This window comes from Acomys russatus, chromosome 16 (assembly GCF_903995435.1).
Source record: "Acomys russatus chromosome 16, mAcoRus1.1, whole genome shotgun sequence".
NCBI classification, from domain to species: domain Eukaryota; kingdom Metazoa; phylum Chordata; class Mammalia; order Rodentia; family Muridae; genus Acomys; species Acomys russatus.
Genome location: NC_067152.1, coordinates 45484169 through 45507262, shown reverse-complemented (window position 1 = coordinate 45507262; position 23094 = coordinate 45484169). Strand labels below are relative to the sequence as shown.

The 23094-nt window shown below is 49.9% G+C and overlaps 1 protein-coding gene across 1 annotated transcript in view; it reads right to left on the bottom strand.

Annotated features, from left to right (window-relative positions):
* Rptor (regulatory associated protein of MTOR complex 1) overlaps positions 1-23094 on the bottom strand; it is a 298025-nt gene that overhangs the window by 96903 nt on the left and 178028 nt on the right. Inside the window, exons 8-9 of the mRNA XM_051159180.1 lie at positions 11657-11757; positions 11058-11202 (exon numbers count right to left, since the gene is read on the bottom strand). Of these exons, the coding sequence (XP_051015137.1) occupies positions 11058-11202; positions 11657-11757 (246 nt within the window). The remainder of the gene's footprint in view (positions 1-11057; positions 11203-11656; positions 11758-23094) is intronic.

Here is a 23094-nt window from a genome sequence, read left to right as displayed (position 1 = left end):
AAGCGCCCAGGCAGTGGGCTGGAGGAAAGCCTTCCGAGCTAGCGTGGGCTCCATCTGCACGGATCAATCAAAGCAAAAAGCACAGGTTATTACCGCAGAGAAATGCAAGGTTTCAGGACCCCTGAAATTGAGAGTGAAGGAGAACGACTCCCTGATGGTTTTGTATCAAAAATTAAACAGGAAACAGGCTCTGAGTATTTCATCACCCCCTTGCCCCCACCCTTGCCTCTGAGGCAGAGTGTCAACATGCACTGCTTATGCTTTCAGAGGCAGAGTGGAAATGCACATTGCTTATGGTTTAGCCTTGGTTTTTGTTAGGCTTTGTCCCCCTCCCCCCACTAGAGACGCAGCCTCTCCATCACCACCCAAGGATATAATAACCAGATTTTAAATTATTTATTCCAGAGGCTCATTCCTGCCTCCTTCCCTGTGAGCCCCCAGGGATGTATGTGCCGCCATCTATTCATGAGGAGCACAGGCCCTGAGCACTATGGGAAGAGTTTTATCACTGGGGCAACAGATGGCAGAACCGAGACCTCCGCCACCTCCCCCCCAAAGTCATCCTTCCATGCTGATGCCTAGCCAAGGCCTGGGAGAAGCTCAACCTGCAGTGGCTTGGCCCTCAGGTGGAGCTGCAGAGTTTTAGAGGTAGGTGTGGCTCCATACTTCTTTTTCTTTTCTTTTCTTTTTCTTTTTTATTTATTTATTTGGTTTTTTGAGACAGGGTTTCTCTGTGTAGCCTTGGCTGTCCTGGACCCGCTTTGTAGACCAGGCTGGCCTCGAACTCACAGCGATCCATCTGCCTCTGCCTCCTGAGTGCTGGGATTATAGGCGTGTACCACCATACCCGGCTTTTTTTTTTTTTTTTTTTTAAAAATAATTTGAACATTTAAAAAAAATTATTTATTATGTATACAATGTTCAGCCTGCACGTTCACCTGCAGGCCAGAAGAGGGCACCAGGCATCATCATAGATGGTTGTGAGGGCCATGCCCCACCTCTTTTTCTCACCCTCTTTCAAGGGGCAGGATTTGGGTGACCATAGGACTTCATGCCCAGCCTCAAAAAAGGGCAGTTGTCACAAGGAGGCAGAGGCAGTGAGGATGCTGTCCCACGGGGCCTTCGTACACCCTGGGACATGACCAGGCAGCTGGGGAGAGGCGTAGGACGGTGGGTCTACAGGAGAGGAAGGGTTGGGAGCCATCCAGCCTGCTCTGTGGCACACAACTACAGGACCAAGGCCAACAGGGGAAGCTGATGGGCCCTGGGAGCGTGGATGCCAACGCATTCCAGAAGAAGGTGAGTTAGATGGTAGAAGGTTCCTCTGACCAACAGGGTCTCTGGAAGGTGGCCCTGCTGCACACCCTAGGTCTGCAGGGTAACAGTGCTTCTGGCAGGGACCAGTGCTTTCTCTTCCCCGAGCACAGCTATCCTGTGAATGAGTCCACAGAAACAAAGGTCACCATGAGGCTGAATGGCTTCCTTCTTCCTGCCCTATCTGGGACCATGGTGGTCTGGCCTGGCTTCTCATTCAGTTTAGTCTAAGCAAACAAAGCTGAGCAGGGAAGCCTGCCCCTTGGGGAAGGAAGCTCACATGTTAATCTACAGTGCGCGTTGGGTGATGCTCTCATACACCCCACTCCAACTGTGTCGTGCCACCATAGCGTTTCCTGGTCTCCCAGAAGGCTCTCTCAGTTCAGATCCCAGGGTGACTGGCTGGTGAGAGCTCTGCTGAAATGCGGACAGTCCAGCACAGCGTGCAGGAGATGCTGGGACAACAGACTCACACCAGATGCCTCAAGGAGCAGTGCTTCTCAGAGACATCCCAGCGCATATGGGCTGGTGGAGAGGCAGTGCAGAGGCGTCTCTGGGAAATACAAGTAAGATGTCCAAGGCCCAAGAAGGAGGCAATGGCCACATAGCCCGCCAGGCCAGAAATGCATGAGGTGAGCCACTGACACGCAATGCAAGTGGAGAGCCTTTCTGAGATGGGGTTTGTTCTAAGTACATGGAGCCTTGACATCCAGGAAACAGTTTTGTCAAGTAGCATCTCAAACTGAAGGATGTCTGGCCACACTGGGAAACGGTGGCAGCAGGCAAGGGGATCACGGCTTACAAGCTGTGAGAAAGCACTAAGTGTTAGACCAGCACTTAGATGAAAGGCCTGGGGAGAGGATGGCTAGCCATTCAACTAGCTCCTCTGAAGGTTGCGGTTACTTGGCAACTTAGATTCTCAAGTGTCTTAGTGGCTAGAAGACCTCTTAGAGAGCCAGGCTGGGGGCACTGGAGCCAAGCAGAGCCTAGAGAGACAGAGCTCTGCTGAGGTCAGGCCCACCCCTCAGGAAATCCAGGATGCACTGTGGAAATGCATCTCTGCTGTGCTGGCCCTGTCAGTAAAAGGTCTGTCGCCCGCTCCATGCAGTCTTTCCCAGACTCTGAAGCAAATGTCAACACTGGCCATGGGTCAAAGTGGCTTCACCATGTAATTTCCAGCCCAGAATGAGACTGACTAGTGTTTACTCTCCAACCCCACTCATTCTGGCCCTGCAATTACTGCAAACCTCCCCAGAGAACAGGTGTCAGAGGCACAGCTCTCTCCCAGAAAGCAGCCTCCTGGCTTCTGTGATGAGACCTTCAAACATGCTGATGTGGCACTTCTCGGCATAGAGAAAAAGCCACGATGTCAGGCAAAAGATTTTAAAATCGGAAAGGACTTTTAGACACTGTCCAGATTGCATTGGCTCAGGCAGGAAGGGGCTGGCCAGAGCCACTGATGACACCTTCTCACTGCTGTGCTGAGGTCGGGGGCACCTGAAGCCTGGCTCTTGACAGCTGACTGGGAGCTGCAGGTAGTTTATGGATATGGTTAGTTAGGCTCTCAGAGTGTTTTTAAAAATACTGTACTAGCTGGGTGTGGTAGTGCACGCCTTTAATCCCAGCACTTGGGAGGCAGAGGCAGGCGGATCGCTGTGAGTTCGAGGCCAGCCTGATTTACAAAGCAAGTCCAGGATAGCCAGGGCTGCAGACAAACTTTGTCTCAAAGCGGGGGGAAAAAAAGGGCTGAGGAGATGGCTCAGAGGTTAAGAGCACTACCTGCTCTTCCACAGGACCTGAGTTCAACTCCCAGCAACCACATGGTGGCTCACAACCATCTATGATGAGGTTTGGTGCCCTCTTCTGGCCTCCAGGTATAAAGCAGTCACATACAATAAATAAATCTTAAAAGAAAAAAAAAAAAAAAAAAAAAAAAGGAAAATTTTGCTATTTAACAAAAATTGAATGGTCTGGTTGACTTTTGTGGTGGGTGAATTTGATGCTGTGGGCTGCTGCTCTCGCCATGTCTACAGTCCACAGTCGTCCTGGCTGTGCAGCTGTTCTGTTGGACAGGTGTATTCCACGCATGCTCCTTTCCAGACTGTCAACCGGCCAGCTGCCCTCTTGTTCCCTCTCCTCTTCTGAGTTCCATGGCAGATTTGCTGCCACGGGGTCCAGCTCACACTCGGATCAGCCAAACAGCATCTGTACCCAGCACCCACATGTAGGAAGCACTGAGTGAACTGGGCATACAAGGGGGTGCTGAGACACTCAGTCCTGCTTAGACAATGCTGGCAGTGCGCCCACTCCCTGAGGAGCCACGCTTCATCTTCCCTACCTCCAAATGAGGAGTCACGATGGACAGAGCCCAGAGCCCCACCTAGGTGACGTGCAGCTCCTGGCATCACTCTCTCAACAGCCCACACAGATCACTTCTCATGAAGCTGCTGTCTACTGTATGAGCGCCTCTTCCCTGGCAGCCATCCCACCTCCCACAGAACTGAGCAATGCAGGCCCTGGGGAGGCTGAGGCCTGGCTAGAATTACACTGTCTCTCAGCCCCAGGTACTGGGTGTCTTTGGACAAGTCTCACCTTTTAGACCCTCATCTTCTTAGATGCAAAGTTAAGGAAATGATGTGCATGGGACGAAAGTAGAGGAGGATCAGTGAGACCATGTTTGCTAGCCTTCAGGGAAGAGAGTTACAGGTGCTCAATCAGCAGCAGCCATTTTCTCCCTTCCTGACCCTACTCAGCTTCCAGCTGTCCACTGACTTCCCCTAAGATGCCAGGAGCTACAATATACCCAGTCACCAAGTCCTGTTAACACATCACGTCTGCCCAGGACATCTCTCAGTCCCCATAGCTGCTGCCCTGGCTCCTTGCCTAGCCGCCTGCAGACCTGGCGTGAGGTAGGCACGCTTTCTGTGGGGCACCGACTCCTCAGTTCCCTCTGATCCAGAAGCTCAGATGAGTCCTCCTTAACTCATCTTTTGGGGAGCCAACTGAACGCACAGGACACTGCCCAACACTCCATCCTGGGTTTGATCCCCAACACTCAAAAGACAACAGGCAAATACCATGTAAGACCGGGGTTATGGGGATGGAGAGATGGCTCAGTGGTTAAGAGCACCGACTGCTCTTCCAGAGGTCCTGAGTTCAATTCCCAGCAACCACATGGTGGCTCACAGCCATCTATAACGAGATCTGATGTGCACTGTATACATAATAGATAAACAAATCTTAAAAAAAAAAAAAAAAAAAAGACCGGAGTCACCATACACTGACTCTGCAGTAGGCCCCCACCTCCCATGGTTTGGATCTCTGCAATTCCTTAAGCAACACCAAACAGAGGCTGATGTCTCAGCAGACAGTAGCATTAGTCCTGAGCACCTTAGCCTGGAGCCTACAGGACAGGAAATGGAAGCGCAATAGGATCTGAAGGCCTAGCCAAGTACGGGCTGAGAGAGAATGAGAGAGGAGCAGATGGCCAGCCTGCAGCAGCTCATGGAGCTGTCAGACCCTGGCCCACAGCTTGTCTCTGGATGGGCCTCCCTGTTGCTGTCACTTTGCTGGGTGAAGGGCTAGGCTTTTTTGCAGCTGTGAAGCACCAGGAAGGCAGGGCTCGGCACAGCCCTGGGCCCTGGTTGTTCCGGTGCTTGCTCACCTTGCTTGGTGCTGGCTGCTTACACTCTTGCAAGGCACATGCAGCCCATCGCAGTGGATCAATGACTCTTACAGTGCAACTGCTTGGGGTTGGGTGTTTCCCTGGCTGTGCAGTACTGCGCATAGAACTCTGTGTAACAGATGTGAATTAATAGCCAACGTGGGTTTTTAATGAGCCCTTTCTACATCATGTGAAAAATATCACATGAGATCACGTCTAGGTACTAAACCTTAGGGGACTTGCTAGTTATACTTTTTTTTAATCATGCAAAGAAATGCCCCGTTATTTCTTACGTTTGCTTCTAAGTCTTATTTATGACAAATAATGCCTTAACTATAAGGATTCAATTAAAAAAACAAAACAAAACAGCACTTACTGTTTCAAAGGAATAGGAAATCTCCAAAGAGGCCTTTAATTTCAAAGGAATCGCCAACAGTTTTTAAGAGGTGAGTGTCACTGCTGTCCTGTCTGGAGCCTGCTGTGACTCTCTTCAGCCTTTTTCTGTGTATGACAGACTGTGGCATGGAGAGCAGTTGTACTGTGGACACATGCGGTGTCATTTAATGTGTTATTTAGCATATTTTATATAACAACATGAGAGACAGACAGCGAGGCCGACTCCCCTCACCCCACTAGGCGGGGCGACCCTCAATGTGCGCCTGGTGAGGACTTTTTAAAATAGCCGCTGCCAGCCTTCTGAGTCCTTGTCAGTCAGAGTCCCTGTCCTCTTGGACCTGCTGAACTGGCTGAAAAGTAGGTGTAAGCCACTGTCCCCTGGGTCTGGGTTGACACACTCCTGTCTGGCGGCCTCAGCAGGAAGCTAAGCTACGTGCTGCCCCTTGTTCTGTAGGACCCCGCTGCTGCTTCCTTTGGCCCTGCCCACTGTACCCACAGCACAGCCTCCAGCTGGGAGCCCTCGCAGGGAGGGAATGCTTTACCCTGCGAGACAGTCCTTACAATTCAGAGTCAAACAGGAACCCCAACGGCCCTTCCCACCACCACAGCCTGACCAATAAAACAGGGTCAGCTGGGAGATGGGGCTATGCGCTCATCTGGCTGGAGCCTCCATGTCCTTGCTAGGGGGGAGGAGCTGCAGGAGGGTCATGTAGGGCCTCCTAGGAAGATGTGCACTTGAGCCTGGAGGACTCTGCCTGGAGGACCTGTCCCCAGAATTTGGATATAGTGCTAAGTGATGATTTCAGCAAGCAAGCCATGCTAACACTGTGCAACTGTAGGCCAGGAAGCCCCACTCAGCTCTTTGCTAACTCCCCAGCTCTGTGTGGAGATGACTGGAGAGACAGCCTCTTACCAACAATGTGCCCGTCAGCAGAGCCTACAAGCCCTGTGTGGTTTTGACAGAGAACACTTTCAGTGCCAATCTTTGTTTCAGCACATTTGTTCAAGGTCTCTGACTTCCTGGTTTGCTGTGGCATCTCCACGCTTTACTTTCTCCAGCGAGGCTGCATGCCTAAGTGGTTTCTTCATGGTCCTAACAATGGCCTATGCTCACAGTGTGGGCCTGGATCAGGAAAAAGGTCTAATGCATACAACGAGGCGCTGGCCACTGAAGGTACGCCCTGCTCTACTCTCTGAGAAGGCTGCTCCAGGCTTCTCACTGGTGGGACCCACATACTCGCTGGATCGAGGACCCTATGTCTCTCCTCAACAGCTCTATCTTAACTTTCATCGTCAGAACTGTCCCGCTGGGGGATGGGGGAAGGAGGTACCGACTTGACTCCCTCTCTGTTCCCTTGAGCTGAGGTCTCCTCCTCAGCCTAGGAGCGGGCACTGCTTTGGCATGAGCTGCAGGGTTCTTTCCACGCAGCAGCACTGGATATGATCACTGTGATAGAAGAAAAGATGCTTTCTAGAATAGATATGTAGAAGCTGAGAAACTGAGGCACGTCTTCTGATCTACAGGAACTTCTACAGGAACTTGCTAAGACAGGCACTGGAAGGGCCACAGTTTACAGTGTGAGGACCTACAAGTTCTGATACCAGAAGTGTCCAGTGTGCTGAGTCAGGGCCCCAGAAGTGCCCAGCGTGCTGAGGCAGGGCCCCGGAAGACAAAGGCTTCCTTGCCCAGCTGTATGCAGACATGGTGATTCCCAGGGTCCCTTCTCCACTGACTGCACACAGAGGGTAGAAGCCCACCCTTGCCTCTCATTCTACCTGTAAAGTTCCCTCCTTGGGGCGGGTGGAGGCTAGCATTGAGAAAAGTGCTGTGGGGAGCTGCAAGTATTCTGGCCCACACGTCCTCTTGTTGCTTCCGTCCACCTTCCCGTGCGTGCATGTGTGCGTGCGTGCGTGCGTGCAAGTGTGCTCACTCTCATTCAGTGTGAAAGTGGAGCTCTGAGATGGTGTCAGGGATCTTCCTGGGAACTTTTCCACATCATTCTCAGGAACAATGTCTCTCGATCAAACTCAGAGGTCTCTGGAGGATTGCCCGGCATCTCCACTTTCAGACGGGAACCACAGGTGGGTCTCCACACCCACTTAGCACTTACATCGGGTCTGGACTGCAGTCTCCTGCCTCGCCTGGCGAGCACCCAGCCCCCCTCCCTTCTGTGAGGTGTAAGGAAGGCGGGGCATTCTGAGGATGCGTCCTCTCAGGCGGTTACTGTATCTGTGCCCCAGGCAGCCATTCTCACGCCATGGGCTTCTCAGAGTGCACGCTCTCCTCCCTCCGCTCTCCTCCCTCCGGAGTGCGCCCTCTGCACTCTGGCACGGCTGCTCCTTCCTAGCAGCCCATTTCCACGCTTTAAAGGATGCAGAATGTGTGTTTTAAGTGTTGCTGTTTATAGTCCATGTGAGTGCCGGACACTACACATTTTGGCTTCTCTCCAACAGGTAAGAATATTTAGTTTTGAGTATTTAAGAGGCAGTGAGTTTACAAACTTCCTGCTTCTCTCGGATTCTAGTGCTAGGTGAAAGTTGGTATGTGTCTACTAAAATACACGACTTTGCAACATTGTACAAAGGTCTTCAGGGTCTCTCTTACTAATGTGAATAAAGACTTCTTTTTGTCATTTCATTTTGGGATCCACCGACTTCTACTTGTGTGGAGAGTCCTGCCAGTTAGACGTGGAATGTCCCACAAAGGACCCATGACACTATTTAGGAGGTGGTGCCTAGAGGAAAGAAGCCAGAGCAGCGGGGCAGGCCCTGGAAGGCGATCCTGGGCCCCATGCCCGTCCTGTCCCTTCCCTCTGTTCTCTCCAGCTGGCTACAAGTGAATAATTTGCTCCATCATGTGTTCCCACCAGGAAGTGTTACCTCAAGACAGATCCAAAGGCAAGGCAGCCAAAAGACCACGGACACAAACACCTGAAGCCATGACCCTCAGCAGAGTGTGCTTCCCTGCAAGCTTACTGCGTCGGCTATTCTGTTATGTGATAGAAAGTTAACCCCGGCATGGTGCTGCTGCCGCTGCTGGGGTGTGTGTGTGCGCGCGCGCGCGCGCGTTTTGAGATAGGGTTTCTCTGTGTAGCCTTGGCTGCCTTAGACTCACTTTGTAGACCAGGCTGGCCTTGAACTCACAGTGATCCACCTACCTCTGCCTCCCAAGTGCTAGGATTCAAGGCATGCACCACCACGCCTGGCTGGTGTTGCTCATTTTTAATCCCAGCACTCAGGAGGCAGACCTTTGTAAGTTCAAGGCCAGCCTGGTCTACAAGGTTAGTTTCTGGCCAGCCAAGGCTATACAATGAAACCTTGTTTCAACAAAACAAAAGTAAAATAAATCTTAGGAGCTGGAGAGATGGCTCAGTGGTTAAGAGCATTGGTTACTCTTCCAGAGGTCCTGAGTTCAATTCCTAGTATTCAAATGGCAGCTTATAATTAGCTATAACCATAGCCCCGTGGGATCTATCATCTTCTGGAGTGTAGGCATACACACAGACAAAATGTCCATATTCATAAAATACATACATGAATCTTTTAAAAAGTAATGAAAAGTTGACAATACAAAAAGCTACATCAAGTATGTATGTATGTATGTACGTATGTATGTATGTGTGTGTGCATGTATGTACGCATGTATGTATGCACGTACGTACGTATGCATGTACGTACGTATGTATGTATGCATGTATGTATGTGCGTATGTGTGCATGTACGCATGTATGTACGCATGTATGTATGCATGTATGTACGTACGTATGCATGTACGTATGCATGTATGTGTGTATGTATGTATGTAATGTATGTAATGTACGTACGTATGTATGTATGTATGTATGCATGCATGCATGTATGCATGTATGTATGTATGTACGTACGTATGTATGTATGTACGTATGTATGTACGTACGTATGTATGTATGTATGTACGTATGTATGTATGTATGTACGTACGTATGTATGTATGCATGTATGTATGTATGTACGTACGTATGTATGTACGTACGTATGTACGTACGTATGTATGTACGTATGTATGTATGTATGTATGTACGTACGTACGTACGTATGTATGTACGTATGTATGTACGTATGTATGTACGTACGTATGTACGTACGTATGTATGTACGTATGTACGTACGTATGTACGTATGTATGTATGTATGCATGTATGCATGTATGTATGTATGTACGTACGTATGTATGTACATATGTATGTACGTATGTACGTATGTATGTATGTACGTATGCATGTATGTATGTATGCATGTATGTACGTACGTATGTATGTACGTATGTACGTATGTATGTATGTACGTATGTATGTATGCATGTATGTATGTATGTACGTACGTATGTATGTACGTATGCATGTACGTACGTATGTATGTACGTATGTATGTATGTACGTATGTATGTATGTACGTATGTATGTATGTATGTACGTACGTATGTATGTATGTACGTATGTATGTATGTACGTACGTATGTATGTATGTATGTACGTATGTATGTATGTATGTACGTATGCATGTACGTACGTATGTACGTATGTACGTATGCATGTATGTATGTACGTATGCATGTACGTACGTATGTACGTATGTATGTATGTACGTACGTATGTACGTATGTATGTATGTATGTACGCATGTATGTACGTATGTACGTGTGTATGCATGTATGTACGTACGTATGTACGTATGTACGTATGTATGTATGTACGTATGTACGTACGTATGTATGTACGTATGTACGTACGTATGTATGTATGTACGTATGTACGTACGTACGTATGTATGTATGTATGCACGTATGTATGTATGTATGTACGTATGCATGTACGTATGTATGTACGTATGTATGTACGTATGTACGTATGTATGTACGTACGTATGTACGTATGTATGTATGTACGTATGTATGTACGTATGTATGTATGTATGTATGTACGTACGTATGTATGTATGTACGTATGTATGTACGTATGTATGTACGTATGTATGTATGTATGTATACCACACATGTGCAATGCTAGAAGAGGCTAGAGAAGGCTCTAGGATCTCTTGGACCTGGAGTTGCAGGCAGCTGCAGGCTACCACATGGTGTTGGCTGACCCCTTTCTCCAGCCCCACATTGTATTATTTTTACTGTTATGACTATGGCATAGGCTGTGGCCACAGTGAGGAAATTATGACCAGTGATTAAAGATTATAGTGGCTTTAGATTTGAGAGAAATCTTGTATTCACTTAATAAATTTGGGTGAGTTTCTTTCTCAGTACAAATGACTCTCAGTTAGTAAGAGCTGTGGTCTACCTCGGTGGGCACAGCACCAGGAGCCTAAGTCAGCTGGTTACATGCTCAGGAAACAGAGAAGGGACAGGACATGGGAAGCTGGCTAGGAAGATGAACAAACTAACCCCCAAAACTTAAGGCCTGTCTCCAATCACCAGGTTCTTTTAACAAGGTTCCACCTAACGGTTTTATGGCTCCAATCAGCTGGGGAATGTGAGGCCCAAGGCTGTTTCTGCCGAAGCCCCCTCCTGTCTCCAGGCTGCTGCCACATCTCCCCAGATCAGAGTACTTTTATGGTTCCCAGCTGCCCATGATGTCAGAGCAGGGAAGCACACACTAGGAACTCAAGCACATGAGAACTGTCAGACGAACACACTTACCACATGGCATGCATGTATGTTGGGGGGAGTCGTGGGCTGCTTACTGGGGTGCAGTTGTACGACCTCATGATTCTTTCCGCCAATAAAAAATTTCTAAACAAACTTGCCACCAGCAGGTCCTGTCGGAAAAGCTTTTGGAAGAGATCTGAGGGCAGATAAAAAAATAACAAGGAATCTTCAGTGATTTGTGCCCAGCATTGGGAGCCAATCACACAAACTTTCTCCTATCAAAAATTATTACAGACAAGTCGAGACTGACACACTGGCAGTATATACACATAATGCACGTATCGGCCTATATATGAACAAATATCCAAATCCCAACCAATCTATAAACAAAGAACACACATGTTTTTATAGCAGGAATTGTAGTTTCAAAGACAAGGGCAGGGCCAACATTTATTCAGGAAGCCGAGCCCTGGCCTGCTGAGGTGAGAACAAGGCTGACATGGAGCTTGTTATCTGCCATTAAGCATTTGAGCCTACGTCCCAGCACCCACATGCCCACCCTCCTTGGGGTGTGCTCCTCTTCCAGTTCCAGGCCCTGTGCGCTCTCTTATCAGAGGAGCCACTCATCCTGTTTGATTATGGAGTCTCACCCCGAGGGAGCACATTCCAGGCGATGGTGTCTGTGATGGCCGTGAAGATCCAGTTCAGCTCACCCAGGGGGGTCCTCCGGTCATTCAGCCGGCCTGGAATCCTAGACAAGATGGCATCTGCATTAGTGCCACCATGGCTACCAGAACAGGAAGGGAACAGATGTGAAAGGAAAGACAGAATGGGCTGTGGCCGGGAGCGCCTCCTAGAGTCCCTGACATTCCCATAGTTTCCACAGGTCCCCTTCAAGGAGACAAGACACACAGGGGCTCACCCTCAACCCTCTGCATGAAGACACGCCGACAGTTTCCCTGTTGCCCTTGTGTGTATGGACTGAGCACAGCTGGCAACACACAGCTGCACAGCTCCACACACGCAGCACGAGCCAACTAGGCTCAAAGACATCTTGTGCTGTCAAGGGATCCACACCGCTCGCAGTCTTCCTGCCCAACCGTGTCTGGGTTCCCTGCTGCAGAGGTCCTGAGGAGGAACACTCTACCCTGTGTGCACAGTCTACTTACCTTGCAGTCACTCAACCAGTCCTGAGGCCCCAGACAGGCCCCGCACAGGGACTAGTGGTCCACAAAGGCCCTGTTACCAGTAAGAGTGGCAACCAGTGGAAAGGACAGCAAAGAAGCCAACACGCATGCATGGGTGGAGAGCCGGGCAGTGCAAAGGCTGCAGACACTCAAGGCAGAGCTTGGGGAGGGGGTGGACACTTCCACTATGGAAAGGGAGGTGAAGTTGGGCTGTGCTGGGTGCTAGCCCAGGAGCAGAACTCTGCATCATGACAGGCAGAGCATCCATGCCTGTGGCAAGCATGTGTCCATTGGAGACCAGAGTGGTTCAAAGCCCTAAGGTGTGGCCAAGCTTCCTTCTGCTCTGCAGCAAGCTAAATTTTACCCACTAGGTAGCAAGTTTAATTATAACTGACTAGAAACTTTCTTCCTCCCAGAAGGAAACTGTTCACAGTGATTTGGTTGAGACTAGAGTGTGATGTGCTATTTATAAGGTGGAGCAGATTAATAGTTCCCATAATAGTCCCCACTTGATGGTACTGTCAGTACGAAGAACAACTCAGACAAAGACTCAGGAGCAGAGAAGCAGCCGCTACATCACAGCCACGCAGTGAGCTCTTACCTGCCACTCATACCGTCTGGGTTAGAAATAAAACATTCCTTATACTCAGGAGGCTTAATGATAGGGCAGAAAAAAGTGTGTGTGCGGGGGTGGGGCACAGACAACGGACAACAGTCATGTCAGGTGTATTTCCAAAGCTTGAAATGCTGCCACAGAGCCCAGTGCTGGCCATGTACGGGACCACTAAGTAGTCTACTACTAAGGAGAAAGAAGGTCCAGAGGGGACTCAGCATGGGGTGCTACAGACTGGCTTGCCTTACTCTGAGCAAAGGATTCTCCTTACCTGGAGAGGTGTGTCTGGTACTGGACCCACGGCCATCAGCTGTTTACACAGGACAGGGGGGTATAGGAAATCATGGGAAAGCAGGTGCCCACTCTCCCTGGACTTCCCCCCACAGAGCTATGTGAGGGTGGGGCATCCCTTCAAAGAGAAGCCACTTTTAAGACTGCAAAAGCACTGCCCAGCAAGGCTCTTCATCTGAGCTCTCACGGTTGCTCGCCGAGTGTCAGAGAGACAGCAGCCAAGCAGCCTCTTCTCCAGTGTGTCTTGATTGCCTTCTACGGACAACAATTCAAATATGGGGCTGGCTCTCCAAACTGCTCAAGTGGCTCACTCAGGGCCACGGGACGCTGTCCCCTTAGGTAACCATTTACTATAGAGAAAAAGTGGCTACCTCAGCCAAGGAGAACTCATAGGACAGTGCCAGGAGATATCAGAAATTGCTGTGTTCTCTCTCCATGTGACAACACACACAGAGCCCCTCGGACCACAACAGGACAAGGGTTAGGGTTAGGGTTAGGACAAGGCCTTCTTTATTGGCGCTCTGGCAGAGAATGGCTGGTTGCTGACAGCCTACACTGAGCTCAGCCTGCAGTAGGACTAATACCACGGGACTTACAAACCCTCTTGCCTCAGGCTGGTCTTCCTGGTGCAGTGAGCCCTACCCTAGAACTGCCACTGTGGCTAGCCGTTGGCTTCAAAGCACACCGTACCTTGAAGAAGCTGGGAGCAAAGGTCAGACAGGCGAATCTGAATGAATGGTGTGCCATCCATTCCCAAATTAGCCAGCTCAGTAGCAAAGACTTATCTTCTAAGGAAATCTCAGACCTTCAGATTACACACAGCCCCAGGCAGTGCCAGGAGAGCCTACCTTTAGATGAGCAAATACCAAAGGTAAGTGACCACCAAGCGTCCACAGTGTGCACACTTCTTCCAACAAGAGGCCTGCTATGTCATTTCCTGACCCACAGCTAAGCAATAAGCATACACTTAAACACCCTGGGTCACAGCACTTAAGAGAAGGTTTGAAGAAAACTACAGCAAACTTCAGGGAAAGAGGTAGCATCCACACTGGGACCCTATAGACTCTTGTCTTTTATCTCAGTGTGTAGCTTCCCAGCCATCAGTCAATTCTTTTCCCCCTCAGAGACAGGGTCTCACTGTGTAACCCTAGCTGTCCTGGAATTCACTTTGTAGACCAGACCGGGCTGGCCTTGAACTCACAGCGATCCACCTTCCTTTGCCTGAGTGCTGGGATTAAAGGCACGTGCCACTACACCTGGCCTCTCAGTTAATTCTAATCCACAAACACAGGCTGTACTAAGGCAGAGTGTGGCTTTGTTAAAGCTGTGACGAGCCAGAAGTAGAGCATGTGACCAGAACAAGCAACGTGACTGAGTAAGTTGTAGAACTAGCACAGAGAAATGGCTCCTGGCTGCTCAGTGGTTACTTGTGGACACCTCACTAGGGCAGTGTGCTCTTCATAATAAGCAAGGGAGTGAGTCAAACACGGCACAGCCAAGATCACACAGAACACACGCAGGAGGACAACAGGAAGAGCCTCCCTGCGCAGTGGGACGGCCCGCCCTACTCTCTGAACCGATATATGAGAACCCTCCCCACGTGAACCACAGGGACAGCCGAGACTCCCCACGTGAACCACAGGGACAGCCGAGACTCCCCACGTGAACCACAGGGACAGCCGAGACTCCCCACGTGAACCACACAGACAGCTGAGACTCCCGTTTCTTTGTTGCTCGTTTCTCTTCAGCCTTGAGTGGTATTAGGAAGATTAGCCCTAAGGAGACAGCACCCTGGGGCTGCTGTCTAGTGCAGTGATCAGAGTTCTGGGGAGATGTACAGGGCCTATATAAACCAAAGAGACGGTCTGACCATGGTCTGTCTCTAAGGCAGACAGTTACCAGTAAGAACCCACGTACCTCGAAGGTGCAGGCTCTGGGATGTGAGCAGAGGCTGTTCTAGGCAGTAAGAAGCAGCTAGCAATAATCCCTATCCTAGCCTCAGCCACTGAACAGCCACGGAGAGCAGAGCCTGTGTTGTCTGGGTCACTCAGTTACATGAAAACAAAAGAACCCTCTCATGTGTGACAATCAGGACTAGAATCCCATCGCATTCCGAAAACCCCCTATCTTCCCTGAGACCGCCATGAAAACATAGCCAAGGTATCTGCCCAATTATTGCAGATAGATATGAAAATCTCTCATGTTGACTGACTGAGCAATGATGTGGCTGCCGGCTCGTTTGCAGACAGGTCCTTGGGATGACAAAGGTGGAGGTGAGCCCACTCCTTGTCCTTTGGAGCTATGTCTCTGCCTGACAGAGAAGCTGGGAGCCCATCTGAAGGTCATAGGCTGCAGCAGGACCCGGAGGGAACCGAGTAGCTAGATTGTCTAGGCTGAGAGCACACCCCACTGGGGAAGCATCTCTAGGCCCCCACAAAGTCCATTAACAAGCGCAGGGGCTCTTTTAAAATTTAACTCCTCGGTGCTAACCAAGGACAAACTTTATGTGGAAAGTGATCACAGGATTGAAAGATGAGAAGCCAAACTCTAGTCCCAGCTGTGCTGTGGCTGGGCAGCTTCTGCATCCTGTGTCTCGGCTCTGAGTCACGAACACTAACCTTATGTGCGACACAGGACTAAAATAAACGGGTCACACTTGCACAGCATATGCAGTGGCAGCCACATACCTCCTTGGCAGGGGCAAGCCGCCTCCTCAGCTCTCCCTCCCGCTGTTGCTGCCGGCACAAGGGCTTATTCCCATCTCGTTCCCATCTTCCCACAGACACTGTGCTCCCCTGCAGCTTGGTGTCCTGCCAGGGCTCATCTTCCCTGACTTCAGCACCCAGGCTATCACTCACTGCTGATCACCTGCTGCCATCCAGTGAGCACTTCTGCGTGTCTTCACTGCCATCTGTGCGGTGACCTCAGCGTGGGACAGTTCTGGAATGGCCATCTGACACTTTCCTTTTGGGCCACTCTCTCCTCACCCTGCTCCCCCTTATCACGACCTCTGCACTCAGCAAGACTGTCGTCCACTACTCTATTCCTGAGCCATCCTTCTCCTCCTAGCTGACAGACAGGCCATCCAACCCTCAGTGAGGAGGCAGTTCTAGGTATGTTTCCAACATCTGGATGTCTGGATGACTTCCGCCTCCTTTGGTCTCTTCTGGCCCTGTGGGTTCATTCCTATGATGGTCCTGCCAACCTGCCTCACTGGCATGAGCCTTTCCTGCCTATTCCTCACATAGGGCCTGTACCAATTCAGCCTCTAGTAGAACTCTACAGTCTTCTGGGCCCTGATACTCACTGTGGGAAGAGCACGCTCAGACCGGGCCTGGGCCATGACAGGGCTGTACCAAGTGGTGAGTGACTGTGAGGAGAAGCAGGCAAGCAGCCTGGACGCTGGCAGCAGTCAGGGGTGGGCTCGGACCTGGCCTGAACTCCCCTGTGGTGCTGGGCCAGCTGCCTGCCCTCACTGAGGTTTGGCTTTCTTCAATGCCACGCTTCACAGCAGGCCACTAACTGGGCAGCTGCCATGTGTGCTGCTGCACAAGCCACCTCTCTGAAAGGTATTCTCTACACTCTCACTTAGGCTGGGACTGGAGGCAAGGGTGTCCTTGACCTTGGGGAGAAGTGGCTAACAACTGGACACAGCCTGGCCCACCATCTGCCTCACAAGGTCTTAAGGACCAAGAGTAAGCAGACCTGGGCTGTAGGAGGTAAGACTTACAGCAAGCTGATGAGCCCAAGTCTTTCTGGCCTTAGGGGAAAAAAGATCAGCTAAGACTTCACAACATGAGAGCTCCCCTGTGCTGCCACAGTGCTCCTCCTCCTTCTAGAAAACCATACATAGTTCAGCCAATGACAAAACAAGTTCCCCTGCTGCTCCTGACTCTGACTACGCCACTGATCTCTGGTTATAGCCCTCACCACTGGCCCGCCTGCCCCTGGAAAACCAAATCACAGCACCCCTTTCCTGCCCTGCTGTCTGAGATTCTGGCTGAATCACCCTGACCCCACAAAGCTCTGAACACACTTAACACTGGGCTATCAACTGGTGCGGATCACTGAGCCCCGTCTCTCACAGGCCTCGTATTTCTTTCTTCACAGTCTGAGCTCAGCAGGGGCTTGGCAGCAGCACTGTCGCTCCCCAGGCCTAGTGAGTGCAGCTCCAAGCTCCTGTAAGAATCTGCTTCTACCGGCAGGGAAGGCTGTCCCCGTGCAGGGCCCTCTAATTCACACTAGCAGCTGAGAATGCTGTAGATGTCTCTAATGTCTTTTCTGCAGGGACTTTCCCTGTGGCTGGAGAAGAGTGGGCCGAGCACTGGCCAGCTCTGCCTGGCCACGCTCCCCAGGGGAACAGCCTGGCCTCTGAAGGGCAGAATAAAGACCCCTCTATGCACTCAAACAGAAAATTCCCTCAAGGCCTCAAAACTATCAATAGCTGACCATGGTGATGGCTGAGCTCGTACAGTCTGTGGCCAGTCTCCATCCACTCTTCCTCTGAAGCCTGACATCACATCACAGTGCTGGAAGCACCAGAGTTGGCCTCCATTTGTTTGCTTATGCTATCCATGTTCCTTCTTGGTCGGCGTGCCTGGGTCCTCTGGGGCCGGTTCCCACTCACTGTAGAAGCAGCGCCATCTATTCTGTGTGGCACAAGATGCCCTGACATGACGGCTCAGTGGAGCTTCTGTTTAAGCCTGCAGATCTCTGCCACACATCCAGCTCTGAGCGGCCTGGGCATTCATTCCTCGAAGCCCTTGCCTGTGTTCTTTCTATTATTTACCACCGCTCCTCTATGGTAATTTTCTGTGTAACTAGATAATAAATTCCTATAGGCAATGACTTTCTTTCCTCGATATGGATCAATCTCCTTATAGTTTTTGGCAGAGTGCTAGCACACTGCATAGTCTCAGCAGCCCACACACCTGAGTCATGGGCCTTCTTGAAAGCAGAGGCAGCTCCCGCTCACGCCTAAGACTCAAGACTCAGGGTTAGAGTTGGCAGCGCCCAGTGGCTGGGACAGGGAAGCAGTCAGGGAAGGAACTCTCCTACGCTGTGTCCTGGCGTCTGTCTCAGCTCCTGCGGTGAGCCCTCACTCTGGGCACCCCAGAGACACTCTCCTGCTGAGCAAGGTGGAAGAACGAGAAGCCAGACATCCCAAGAGGGAGTGCTGCAGAGACCAGGTGCAACCACAAGAGATCCCGGCTTCCTACTTGCTTAATGGGACCACCTGTGATAATCAACTGTACTGTCAACCTGCAGCACAACCACTCACCGAGCTGTAGTGAGGACTTGACTGTCTAGCTCAGGTTGGCCTGTGGACAAGTGTGTGTGTGTGTGTGTGTGTGTGTGTGTGTGTGTGTGTGTGTGAAGGGCTGTCTCTCCTGAAAGTGGGTGGTGCCATTCCCTGAATTTGGATCCCAGCCTGTGTAAAGGAGAGGGTGAGCTTAGCGTGGATATGCACATGCTCTCTCTGCTCTTAACTGGATGTGACTAGCTGCTTCCAGTGCCTGCTGCCTTGACTTCCCTGCTATGATGAGCTGCAATTTGTAATTGAGACATAAAATAAATTCTTTCTTCCCTCTGTTGCTTCAGTCAGTGTATTTTATCCCAGCAACAGAAATGACCACAGGACAAGCAGCCAGTGTGGGCGCTAACTCCTACATTCCCCACCTACACTTTCTCATTTCAACATCACATTATCACCCACGGGGATCCCTGGACTCTCAGGCCTGACCAGAATGCCCTCCTGACTTTGTGATTTAAGGGCAGCTCCAGTCTGTAAGCTCTCCAAATACCTTGTCCTAGCACCTCCCCTGTCTTCCAGGGCCTACAAAGTCTCTGCTGACCTCTGTGTTGTCCCACAGAATGTTGCTGGTGTCTCTGTGCCTTAACAACACTGCGCAGGCTGGCCTCATGCTTGGCACAAATGCACAATGCTCGTCTGGCCATGTGTGCTTAGTTGTCAATGCCACGGTCACTACTGAATGACCACAGTGATCTGTGTGCACAGAGCGCCAGCTCCCAGGAAGAATGCACCATCACACTAGACCACGCCTGTTCACACAAGCTAAGGACAGAGGAAGGCGGTCACAAGATGGTACAATCACACCACCTCAAATCCACTAGAAACACTGGGGCACATCTGTACGGCTGGCTCGGCATGCACAGCAGCAAACAATCTGTAGCACACTGAGACGCTGTGGAAAGGCATGAGGCGTGCTTGTCTCAAATGCCCAGAGACACAGAAAACAGCCTGACAGATCTACACCTCAGCACTAACAGTGAGTATCTTGGCAGGGCACAGATTATGGCTGTTCTTAAAAATCCTTTTTGCTTATCTGTGTTTCCTGACATAGCTGCTAAAAACACAGCCTTTATATAACCACCACCACCACAAACCAAACCAACAAAAAACCCATTTTTCTCCCATAAAAGAGCCAGCTTCTAAGAAAGGAAGTTTCTTTTGCAAATATGTAAATGGATTAAGTCAATCAGGGTAAAGCATATCTTTACTTTTCAAATGACCATGGCTAGCATGACTGTGTGGAGAATATTGTGGATTCTCTTACTAAAAATGACTCATTATTTGGAAATGCTGACAAAGGCCACAGGAGGTGAACCCAGCAATTGTCTTTGAAAACAATTCTGAAAAGCAGGGTCAGCGCATAACGGCTGGATCCTCAGTCTTGAGACGCACACAGGGCCCCGTCAAAAGCCGCACTGGCGCATGGACGCAGGCCGCACACATGCTTCCTCCTAATGACTAAAGGCTCAGGGCATAGTGCTGAAGCCTGGCGCCAATTTGCTGGACAATGGGTATTTATGAGACTTTTACCAATACTTTTCGTAAGTTAACATTCTCCTAAGCCAAATCAGAGCACAAACCACATGCCTTGGTGTCCCTTCCCACAACCCAATCATGTTTTACATTGCCTGAACATCTCAGACACATGCACACACTGCACCTCTTCATACGTGCCAAGTGGCCATGGACCTGTGGCCTACACTGTGACCTATGGACAGTCTCAGGAGTGTGATCCCAATGCTGTACTGGCACTGGCCCCTCCCTGCTAAACACACAGACAGAAGCTGTTCCCACGGTGCTCCACTGAGTCAGGCCACAAACAGTGCACAGGCCTTGGGGGTTATGGCTCCCATTTCCCTAATGGTTGACGATACCTGATGATTCAAATTATTCTTCTTGGAAAGTAAGTAAGCAAAAAGGCTATACATGTGCCGAGGGGACATGGCAGTTAGCTTTCAGCTGTAACACACACACACACACACACACACATACACACACAGACAGACAGACAGACACACACACACAAACACACACAGACAGAGAGAACAGCTACCCAGTCCGTCCCACCTGCCTCTTCACAAAGATCTCACTCTAAAGAATTCATTTAAAACCTAATTATCTTGCAGGTACCAGCATATGGGGTTACAGGGCTTCGACTAACTCAGCCCACAGCAACCAGGCCAGGGAGCGCTAGAGGCACAGAAGAGGATGCCTACAAAAATGCCCATATGCACACACCAGGGTAAAATTGTCAAAAGTCAAGAAGAGAAACCTTAAAATAGTGAAAGAAAATATACAAGGGAAGGCCACATTTAGCATAGGTCAGAGAGACACCTCCTCCTCTCCCAAAATACAATCACTCACTCAGTCACAAAGCAAGCATGGTGGTGGTGCAATGGACATTTTGGTTTCTTTGTAAACTCAGCTATGTACATAAATATGTCTTTGTTTGTGTGTTTTTGTTGTTGTTGTTGTTCTTTTTGGGGGTTTTTGAGACAGGGTTTCTCTGTGTAGCCCTGGCTCTCCTGGACTCACCTTGTAGACCAGGCTGGCCTTGAACTCACAGCGATCCGCCTGCCTCTGCCTCCAGAGTGCTGGGATTACAGGCGTGCGCCACCACCGCCCAACTAAATATGTTTTTGTTTTAATCCCAGATGTGGGGCTTTAGTTTGTCCACATCTGATAACTGTCTTGTACGGGGTGTGGTCTTTGCCAGCTGGCACAGCCTGCCTCCTGTGGACTGAGAGGGGCGTGGTCTTGGACTCTGAGGAAGATACACAGGGGAGCTCAGAGAGAGAGAGAGAGAGGCATGCTGTGGTGGCATGAAGTGTGTAGCAGTTTGGAGAGACTATAGACCAGTGTGGTGGACAGAGAGAAACGCTTCGATGTGGTGGCTGGAAGGAGACTGCCTGCTCTGTTTGCTACTGACGGAGATTAGTACTGCTCCAAAAGAACCCAACTGACCCTGGACAGTGGGCGACGTGAAGCGGCCTGCACCTCGTCTCCCCACTAACATTCATTCTCATACTCAGGGTTGGATGGCTGGTGGAAGGGGAGCACCAGCACCCCCAAATAAAATAGAAACAAGCACCAACAGCAAAGCACCGTCCCCATATGACGGATGCAGGAAGATGACATCATTACTAGGAGAGCACTATGAAGCACAGTGAGCGCCTCTAGTGACAACTGTAGAGTTTTGGTTTCTTTAAAAAACACAGAAATATTATAAGAATATGTTTTTGTTTTAATCCCAGGTGTGGGACTATGGGGCTGCTTCACAGCAGCTGACTACGATTTGTCTCCTGCTCTAGTAGAGGCGTGGTTCTGCTGGCTGCATACAGTTTCTGCTACGACATGATGTTTGGAATTCTGGGAACTCTGCAGAGGGAATATAAGGCTAGGGCCCGGGAGGTGGGGCGGGTCAGTGGCTGGTGGTTGTTGCTGGCGGTTTGTTAAGTAGCCGTGTGCAAAGAAGAAATAACGACAAGAAGAAATTAGGTGTCCTGATGGCGAAGGGCAGCCTCACCCCACAGAGCCCGGCGCAGCTAGCCAGCAGGAAGTGGCCCAACGATAATGTCGCCCCTTTCCTACCCTGACTTTATTCAGGGATCTCTTTCCTTTGCTCTTTTATCTAGTGTTAGGGGGTTGAAAGGGTGAAGGAAAGGGGTGGAGAAGGATGGAAGGAAGAAGAACCCACAAAGCAGCAAACACAGGCCACAAATACTTATGTAAATAAGGCTGGGACAGCAGTCAGAGCAGGGTAGTTAGCAGAGCTGCACAGGCGAGAACGCCCAACAGAAAGAGAACAAGCTACAAAGTATGCTCGAGATTAGTTTTTAAAATAAAAAATAGGCATACTGCTGAGCATGGTGGCGCACGCCTTTAATCTCAGCACTTGGGAGGCAGAGGCAGGTGGATCTATGTGAGTTCAAGGCCAGCCTGGTATACAGAATGAATTGTAGAACAGCCAGGGATATGAAGAGAGGCACTGTTTCAAAACAAACACCACACAACAGAAAAGTACACTGTGTCCGTGGGCAGGACAACTGTATATCAGAATAACACCACACAATAGAAAAGTACACTGTGTCCGTGGGCAGGACAACTGTATATCAGAATAACACCACACAATAGAAAAGTACACTGTGTCCGTGGGTAGGACAACTGTATATCAGAATAACACCACACAATAGAAAAGTACACCGTGTCTGTGGGCAGGGCAACTGTATATCAGAATAACACCACACAATAGAAAAGTACACTGTGTCCATGGGCAGGGCAACTGTATATCAGAATAACACCACACAATAGAAAAGTATACTGTGTCCGTGGGCAGGGCAACTGTATATCAGAATAACACCACACAATAGAAAAGTACACTGTGTCCGTGGGCAGGGCAACTGTATATCAGAACTATTGACTCCCCAGTCTAAATTACAGCAAGTTTAAACCAGAATGGATTCTAAAATGCTAAAGTTTTTATGAAATACTTGGAGCTTCACTAGCTGAAGCCATTTGGAAACCAAGCCTTGTCAAAGGGTTATACTGATTAGCACGAGTACAGCTCGAAGGTCAGACACAGATTAGCAGGGTGGGGTGGTGTTTCAGCTCCATAGATCGCCTGTCCAAGATGCCGTGTGGCCAGGGGTCCATGCAGCCTTTGTCCGTGCTGTTGCTGTAATA